We start from the raw sequence: 10132 nt of genomic DNA on the forward strand, positions 1-10132 counted from the left end.
TCGATATCAATATGAATGAATATTCATAGGTCTAAATTAGTGTGTGTATCTATATAATACTAAACCTCTGTCGTTCTTGCTTGTTTGCGTGTTTGCTTGCGCACTCTCCTCCTCCTACTACTACACCTACTATGCTTCCACTTCTTGCTACTACTATTACTTCTCCTCTTTAAAACTACTACTACGCCTCCTCTTCCTCTTCTTATTACTACTACTACTATTACGCCTCCTCTTCCTTATCCTACTATTACTACTTCTGGTTGACATGTATTTTCCCTACTACTACTCTACTACTTCCCCTACTACTAATACTACTACTTGTGTAGAAGAAGAAAATTGAAATAACGTATTTCCCCTCAGATTATGTCTAAACACAAAGTTACAAGACCACAAGTGGCTGATAAAAATCCAAGCTGTGATGCAGGACCAAGCAGACCAAAAAGAAGAAGAACTAAAACTGAAGAAGAAAGAGAAATCCACCTCCAACGACAAAGAGAAAGGGACAGGCGAAGAAGAAATGCTGAAACACAGAAATAAAGGCAGCAGCGTCTAAGAAGTCAGAGAGAATGGCAGAGGAACAATAGAAATGAAGAGACACAGGCCAAGCGAGAACAGCGCCTCAGCAGTCAGAGAGAAAGAGACAGCTGAAATAGAAATTAAGAGACAGAGGACCAGCGAGAAGAACGTCTCAACACTCAGAGAGAAAGAAGCAGGCGAAATAGAAACTAAGAGACGGAGGAGCATGAAGAAGAGCGGCTCAACCGTCAGAGGGAAAGACATCGGCGAAATAGAAACGAAGAGACACTAGAGGAGCGAGAAGAACGCCTAAGCAGCCATAGAGAAAGAGATAGGCAAAGCAGAAATGAAGAGGCATTTGAAGAGAGAGAGCAGCGCCTGAATAGTCAGAAAGAAGGAGATAGGCAAAATAGAATTGAAGAAACATTAGATCACAGAAAGCAGCACCTCAACAGTCAAAGAGAAATGCAGAGATACAATAGAAGTGAAGGAAGAGAAGCAGAAAGTGTCGAGCGATTACATCATCAGAATATGAGAAACAATTTGAGGTTGATGCACAATCTGCAGATGTTGGCAACGTGACCAAGATTTGTCCCCACTGCAAAGCTCATCTTTTTAATGGAGAAACTGCAAATTTTTGCTGTATGAAAGGCAAATTTCAGTTACAAAATCCCCAGCCTTTGCCTCCTGAGATCCATCATTTATTCAGCAGTGATGAACCCATTGCTAATGAATTTAGGAAAAACCTAAGACAATATAACTGTCTTTTTCAAATGACTTCTGTTGCAGCCAAGGAAATCAATCATGGAAATGGTTGGAATCCTTCTGTTGTGATTAAAGGCCAGGTTCATCATTATATTGGGTAACCTATCCCTGACCCTGAAGAACACGCTCAGTACATTCAGATATATTTTTTGGATTCACGATCAGCATTGCAATTAGATTGAAAATATTGCAAAATGCTACCATTCAACGCAACATTGTTGAATTATTGTAAACCATTCTAAGACGGCACAATCAATATATCTTGACACTGAAGCCTGCTAAAGAAGAAATAAAACACCTTACTGATGCAACAATTGAAATCGATCTTGATAAGAGACTAACTCAAGAGCATGAGAGGAGGTTCAATAAGCAAGTTGCCAACGAGTTTGGTATCATCATTTAAAATAATAATGAGCTACGTTCATCCTCACGGCATATTGTTCTTATACACAGAGGAGGGCAACTGCAAACTATATCTGAATTCCACCGATCGTATGACCCTCTTCAGTATGTCCTGTTCTTTCCATCTGGAGAAGACGGTTGGCACCAACAGATGCAAACGACCAATAACAAAAAAAAATAACTGCAATGCGTTACTATGCCCATCAAATAATGGTTCATGACAATGAATTTAATCATTTTTAAGAGTTGGGCGTTTGTTGAAAGAGTTTTTGGTTGATATGGCTGGAAAAATTGAGGCTGAGAGGTTTAATTATATTCGACTGAAACAATCAACTCTCAGATGTACCACCTACAGAGGTTTTGTTGATGCACTAAATGATAATGATGATTTTAGCAATGTTGGAAGGAGAATCATTCTATCTTCAACATTCGTTGGAGGACCAAGATACATGATGGAACGGTGTCAAGATGCCATGATGTATGTACGACGTTATGGAAATGCTACATTTTTTATCACCATGACATACACACCTAACTGGCCAGGAATAAAGGAGCATTTGTTTTTGAATCAACAACCCAATGACAGACCAGATTTGAGAGCTCGTGTGTTTGACCTAAAGAGAAAAAAAAGTCATAAAGAACTTGAATGATACCCAAGGTCTGTTTGGCAAATGTATTGCTTATGTTCTCAGTATTGAATATCAGAAGCGAGGTCTTCCGCACTTGCATTGTTAATTATGGATGAAAACTCGAAATCAAGGCCACTAGAATATGACAGATTTGTGCAAGTTCAGATTCCTAACCCCAATGAAGACTTTCAGGGGCACCAGTTGGTACTACAGCACATGATCCATGGCCCATATTGCACTAACAAGTCACCATATTGGAAGGACGGACGGTGTAGCAAGGTATACCCTACGCATTATACTGTGCATACAAGGTGTGGAGAGGATTCTTATCCCGTTTACCGACGCCGCTCCCCTGAAATGAGTGGGCATCATGGACAAATAGAAGGGAGACCACAATAAAATATTACAAATGAATGGGTTGTTCCTCATATATTGCAGTTACTAAAAATCTTCTAACTGTCACTTAAATGTTGAAATATCCTCTTCTGTGCACTCAATATAATATGTCATCAAAGTGACAAAATTTTTGGAGTAAACCGTGAGGATGAAGTGGGACAGTACTTAACTGGTAGGTATATTTGTCCATCGGAGGTTGTTTCTACTATTGTTGACTTTCCCATTCATAATAGAGAATCTGCTGTGATTCGTGTCCAAGTACATCTTCCTGAGCAGCAACAGGTATTTTACCAAGAAAATGAAACCATCCAACACAATAAAAATATGACCAAGATTACACTCACGGAATTCTTTGATCGTTGTTTCCGTGATCCTTTTGCAAAACACTATACTATGTTGATATTCCACGATACTATGTGTGGAATAATAAAAGATTACAAAGAAAAAAAGCATCCTCACATATTTGAAGCAAACGTCATAGGACGTGTATACAGAGTTTCTCCCAACAGTGGCGACTTGTACTATATCAGGTTACTGCTTGATTATGTTAAAGGACCAGTGTCTTTTGATGAACTGAAAACAGGCCATGGTGTAATATTGCCTTCATTCAAAGATGCATGCAGAGAGAAAGATTGCTGCATGATGATGCTCACTGGCAGTACACGATGGGAGAGGCGGAAAGAACAAGAGTTCCCAGGGCCATGAGAGATTTATTAGTTGTGCTCCTTGTGAATTGTGAAATCAACAACCCAATTGATCTTTGAGAAATATAAAAGGACTCAATATAAGAGGATATCCATCATCTGGAGCAAAGAACATTGTATGACCATACCTTATTAATGAATGAAAAGTATTACAATCAAGACCTCTCATATCTGCAAGAAAAGCTTGACACATTTGGTAAAAATCTGCAGCAGTTCAACTTACTAGCACCACAAAACGTACATGTTCATCACCTTGTCAACAACAGAGAGTTCCTTTTTGAACAGCAGTACAACACAGATGAGCAAAGAGAGTTTGTAGAAGAAAAGCAACCTTTGTTGAATTCTAAACAAAGGAATGTGTATGATTTTGTTTGCGACTGCTTAAACAGAGATATCGGAAAATTGATCTTCATAGATGCTCCAGGAGGAACAGAAAACACCTTTCTCAACAACCTAATTCTTTCTAAAGTGAGAAGCAGTGGTGATATTGACCTTTCTGTGGCATCATCTGGTATAGCCGCACTATTGATGCCTGGAGGGAGAACAGCACATTCAAGGTTAAAAATTCGTCTTACTATCAAAGATAATGATCTATGTAATATTGCTAGAAATTCAGACACTGCAAATTTGCTAAAAAATACCAAGATTATTGTGTGGGACGAGTGTCCAATGATGAGGAGAGACAGTTTTGAAGACGTGGATCGAACTCTGCAGGATGTTTGCAAAAATAATGCTACTTTTAGAGGGATTTTAACCGCCTGCCATGGTGACTTCCGGCAACACCTCCCTGTAGTGAAAAGAGGCAATGATGCAGATGTTGAAAATGTTTGCATAAAAAATCTTAATTGCGGTGCAAGTTCAGGCAATTTGATTTGAAAAATGACATGCGTGTTGATGAAGATGGACTTATGTATTCACGATGGTTTATAGATGTTGGAGAAGATACACTCTAGAAGAATAACAACGGTGAAATTGAACGCCCCAAAGATATGGTTTAATCTTTAAGGAGAATCGAAGACAGTATTGATTTCATATATCCTTCATTTGACAATTCTGCTGAACCCTTTTCTAAAAATTGTGTTTTAGTGCCAGTGAACAAATCTGTTAGAAACATCAATTCCATCTGCATCAGACGTTTTCCTGCAAACATGAAGGAATATTGTTCATTATTTTCTGTTGTGATGGCACACACGCAACTCATTTCCCTATAGAGTTCCTCGACTCTTTGGAGATGTCAGTTTTACCGCCTCATAAACTGGAGCTGAAATAAGGGTCGCCTATTATGATGATGAGAAACTTTGATCCTCCACGTCTGTGCAACGGAACACGATTGATAATTAAGGAGTTGTATAAAAATTTATTAGTAGGCAAAATTATTACATCTGCATTTAAAGATGAAATAGTCCTCATTCCAAGAGTAAAATTCATATTATCAGAAAATGAAGGAATACCACGACAACGCATGCAAGTTTTAGTCCAGTCATGTTTTGCCATGACTATTCATAAAGTACAAGGACAAAACATGGGCAATGTTTTGATTTACTTAGAGATGCCCGTATTTCAGCAGGGACAGTTATATGTAGCACTAAGCAGAGGGAGGAGAAAATAAAAGGTCAAAGTTTTCTTAAGAACGCACCTTTTGCTAAAATATTGAAAATACAAATGTTCTAATTTAGTATAATGAAGAAGCATTCCTTACATTAATGTTATTTTGTTTGTTTTGTAAAAGAAATGGACTTTTCACTTTATATGTAATGTATCTTTTTAAATGTTCTTTGGGTGTATATATCTTGAAACTTTCTGTTGTTCATTGTTTAAAATATAAAATAATACTTAATATGTTATGTTTGTTTTTAAACTATTTTATTGTGTATATGTATTGAATTGTTCATTTGATTATCTTTTATAAAACTTTTATTATTATTATTATTATTATTGTTACAATTATTATTATTATTATTATTATTATGATTATTATTATGATTAAAACAAAATGAACGCCTATTCATTATGAAATAGCATCCCTCCTATAAAGCTTAACAAGCCAACAGGCCTACTACTTGCAGTGCAAGTATTTAATTTTATTCACAAAATCTATTCCACTACCCCAACAATCCATAAATGGCATTTTTCACTCCAGACTTTTTTAAATATGCTTTTTGAGTATATACCTAGAATCATGTAAAAAATAATATATCGGTAACTTTAGCCATATAAAAAATATTCAGTGTAGCTTAATCGCCATATATATTTTATGAATTACTAACTAGCACTACCTACGTATTGAGCAGTTTTGAAGTAAATACTTAAAGTTTACGCATAAATCTATACTTTCGTATATTTATTTTATATGAGTAAATTAAGTAGTTATATATATATATATATATATATATATATATATATATATATATATATATATATGGCCAACAACCAGCAGTCGTATCAAGCACGTTTATTGGATTTATAAAATGTTGCTATACTTTCTCAACACTGAGTGACCCAACGGGCCACGGGTTGTCTAGTATAATCATAAAACTCTGTTAACCTGCTTGTTTTCTTGCTTGCTTGCATCTTGTCTTTAGCGATCGTGCGATTCTCTTTTGTAGAAAACATGTGAGACGTGTACTTATATATACATATATATGCGTACTAGATTGATTGACACCTGTGTGCCATGAACTGGTATTTCTATCTTTTACACAAAGGATTACATGTGATAATATATATATATATATATATATATATATATATATATATCACTCACTCATTTAATATATACAGAAATATATACATACATATATACACACACGCAAACATATATATACATATATATATATATATATATATATATATATATATATGTTTTTTCTCATTACTATTGGCTACGTTTAATTTTATGATATTAAGAGAATATTCTATATAATAATAAATACGTAACATTCATGATTATTTAAGCGCATCAAACGACCGATAAACGCAAGACGACATGCTAGTATATATATATATATATATATATATATATATATATATATATATATATATATATATATATATATATATAATCAATGGGCAAGCACAAGTATTTACCAACGTATCCAAGGAATCATATTGAAGCCCATCCTTCGCCCGAAAATTTTTGAAAAATTGGCAAAAACGTTAATCTTTTCACCTGGAAATCGACAATTTTTCGACAGTGGGGGGGGGGTAAAAAAACCATCTCCACTTGACGACGGCCGGTTCTACGCATACGTCAAATTACGTCATGACCTGATTTACTTTAACCCGTTGAAGAAAGAACTGACTAAATTACATGTACGCGCGTTAGCTCTGTTGGTTAGCGCGTTGGTTTGTTATCTAAACATTTTGGGTTCGAATTGTGGTGTGAGATGTCTTTTCTTTTCGATGTTTTCAATTTGAATATTGAATCAGTGCTATTTAAGCCATTTTTTCACGTGATGTTCCTTTTTCTGTTTTTTTTTTTACTTCACTTATTTTTAGCGACAACCAAAAACACCCGGGTACCCACCAATTTTTTAAATTTTAATATCGCAACAGGATTATTTAAGCCATGTTTCACGAGTTAGTTTTCGTATTAACGTTTTTTTTCTGTTTTTTTTTGTTGTTTTTTCGATTTTTACATTTAACATCGGTTGTTTCCCTTACGGTAAATTTTTGTGTTTTTCCGATGTTTTGATTAACCCCCCCCGCTTAATTTTTACGTTCGTTTTTATGTTTTCTTTAATTACTTCGCTTATAACAAAGAAACTTGGTCATTGACCTCATTTGCTTTATACCTATTGCTTACGTCGTCGTCGTCGTCGTTGGAACGCTCTACGACTTTCGTGTGGGCACCTGTTAATTTGGTTCTTACTTAAATAAATTCAAACATCTTTCCGTAACTCATTCTGGCTGGTCGAACGGTTCATGTTTTTTTTTCACATTTTATTTTCAAACTTCGCCTCAGGGCTTCCAGTTGAATTTCTTTTTTTATTTAAGAGCACACACACCTCTAAACACCCGGGCAACGCCGGGTATCCCCGCTAGTCTATATACATAAAAGCGAAAATGTATGTATGTTTGTGCGTCTGCTAAAAACTTACGAAAGACTGAACAAAAATTGAAAAACTTGGTATCAAATGAAAGCCACATTCTCCCCCCCCCGCCACCGACAAATATCGAAGGTTATTTTTTCACCCTGCTGAAATCAAAACTTTCTCCAGGGGAGGGTCAGCAAAAACCGTCCTCTCATGACGACATCGGTTCTACGCATGCGTCGGACGACGCCATAATCTGATTTACTTTAAATATTTAAAGAATTGACACAATTTCATGTGCGTCGTGTTAGCTTAGTTGGTTAGATTGTAGGTCATTATCTAAACGTTTGGAGTGCGAATCGTCGTGTGAGATATCTTTTTTTAGCCATTTTTCATGTAACGTTCGTTTTTCTGTTTTTTTTTTATTTCGCTTATTCTAAGGGTTTCATTCACACCCCCCCGACCGAAAAAAAACAACCGGGTACCCACCGATTTTTTGAATTTTAATATTGAAACAGGCTTATTTAAGCAATTTTTCACGTGTTTTTTTTTGGGGGGGTATTTTTTCAGAAGTTTTAACGTCCGTTTTTCTCTTTTCATTTTTGTTTTTCAGATTTTTACATTTAACATCGTTCGTTTGCTCACGTTACTTTTATTTGTGTTTTTTTTTTCTTCGCTTATTTTTATGATTTGATTACCACCCTCTACCGTCTGGGTACTCCCCGCTTTATTTTTCAGATGAGTTTTAACGTTCGTTTTTCTATTTTCTTTTTTTACTTCGCTTATTCTTAGGTTTTCATTAATACCCCCAACCCCCGCCCGACCACAGACACATCCAAACACTCGGGCAATGCCGGCTACCCCCCCAAGCTAGCATATACTTAATCATATTCCACTTGAAAACGACTAGGGTTTGTCAAGCTAGTAAGCAGTTCCACTGATTGTTCAATGGAAATTACAGTCGATATCTGTATAAACGTAGAATTAAAATACAAATGTATTGAAGGTAAATTCATATTTCAGAATTTCGTTAGAACATGAATTAATTAAATAAACTGCGATTTATTTCTTACCTTTAGTGTAGGTTGCGCTAATTCAAACGTATTACTGTAAGTATTACATTATTTAAGAAAGGAAGCGTTTATAAAATGGGGGCGCGATTGCTCAATTTAAAGATTACTATTTTTTTACATATAAATCCATTATACCTTGCTTGTACCAGATCTCAAACCCAGTTAAAGAGATTGTTTTTATATCAAGAAATATTGTTATATATAAATAATGCAAAAATAAATATAAATCACCCGAATCTCAGACAACGTCCGATGGTTAGGGTCGCTGAAATGTTATTGCATTAAAGTAAAGGTTATTTATACTTAATCCTTTAATACCTATAGAGAATTGGATGTCATAACACAATATATACTGACGTCTTGTTTTCTAATACCGAGTAAAATAAATGCAGATTATTTGAGTCCGATTATCAGACAGCAGTAAAACCTATGCGTATGTGCACGCTTTATCGCGGGTGTACACCAGTAAAACAAAAAGTGGAAGTATTCAAATGCGAAATTGTCTCTTATAGAAATTCACTAAGCGAGATAATATCTAAGACAGAACTACAGAAAAAAGAGCTGATAAAGATTGAAAAAATATTTACTATTAAAATTAATTGCATAAAACATATTGGCACGTTTTATTATTTTTGTTGATGAATGAGGTAGTAAGATGTTTGATTTTTTTTTTATTTATCTTCAACGAAAAGATTGCAATCATTTTATTTTGTGCCAACTTTTTCTAAAACCATAAAATAAACAAAATGTACTCGTTTTGTCATTCGTTTATAAACGCCTTACTTGTTAAGAAAGCGGATATTTTATGTCGGAACACAGTAATTATTGTATTCAGTAAGGATATACGAAAAATAGCATTCATATTACTTTATCTGCAATATAATGTCAGAGGAATTACCCGAAAATATAGCGAATAGAATTTAAGCAATATTTATTTGAGATAAGAGCAAGCACAGTTGCAGAAAAATTAACGGAACTTAAAATACATTTCAGGAAAAGGGCGGTACGTAATTTTTATAGTTTGATGTTCACAATGAATAGTTTTATTGTTATTGAATTCGTCAACATTTTAAGAACAAAACTATGCGTAGAGGTCAATATGCGTGGAAAACAATTTAAAAGTTCTGACGTGTCTTAAAGTAAGAATAAAAAGAAAGGTTTAGTTTAGTGTTTAGAAACACTTAATATTTATGCATTCTTTCACTTTATATATTTTATTAAAAGAATCATTAAATGCGTTAATTATACTTACTTAAAGAAAACTAGAATGACTTTATTGTCTCCATCGAATTGGAAAACTTATTCTGGATATTCTCTTCAATATAACTCTTCAGATCAAGGTATTTCCAAATGTAATATAATGTAAGAAAACAGTGGCGTATTTGTAAGTGATAACAATGGATTAAAGTTATCAATGTTTTTCATTTGAGTTAAGGACTAACTCATATAACTCTACAACTATATTCAATAGTCTAAGCTATGTGTAATTCGATAAATCTACATAAATGAGAATTCAATTAATGGAACTACATATTTTACCAATTTTTTTATTTAAAGGAGCAATACTATTTTTAAAATTCCTCATTCCAAAGTGATACGATTAGTAGCACGAT

At 34.5% G+C, this 10132-nt stretch overlaps 1 protein-coding gene across 1 annotated transcript; it reads left to right on the top strand.

Moving 5' to 3' along the window:
• Nucleotides 1-1961: 1961 nt before the first annotated feature.
• LOC145278176 (uncharacterized) lies at nt 1962-2333 on the top strand. The gene has a single exon (XM_080130457.1). The coding sequence runs from the start codon at nt 1962-1964 to the stop codon at nt 2331-2333; it is 372 nt and encodes a 123-aa protein (XP_079986583.1).
• The last annotated feature ends 7799 nt before the right edge of the window (nt 2334-10132 follow it).

This window comes from Euprymna scolopes, chromosome 6, assembly GCF_053919585.1.
Source record: "Euprymna scolopes isolate OS-2025 chromosome 6, ASM5391958v1, whole genome shotgun sequence".
In the NCBI taxonomy this organism is placed as follows: Eukaryota; Metazoa; Mollusca; class Cephalopoda; order Sepiida; family Sepiolidae; genus Euprymna; species Euprymna scolopes.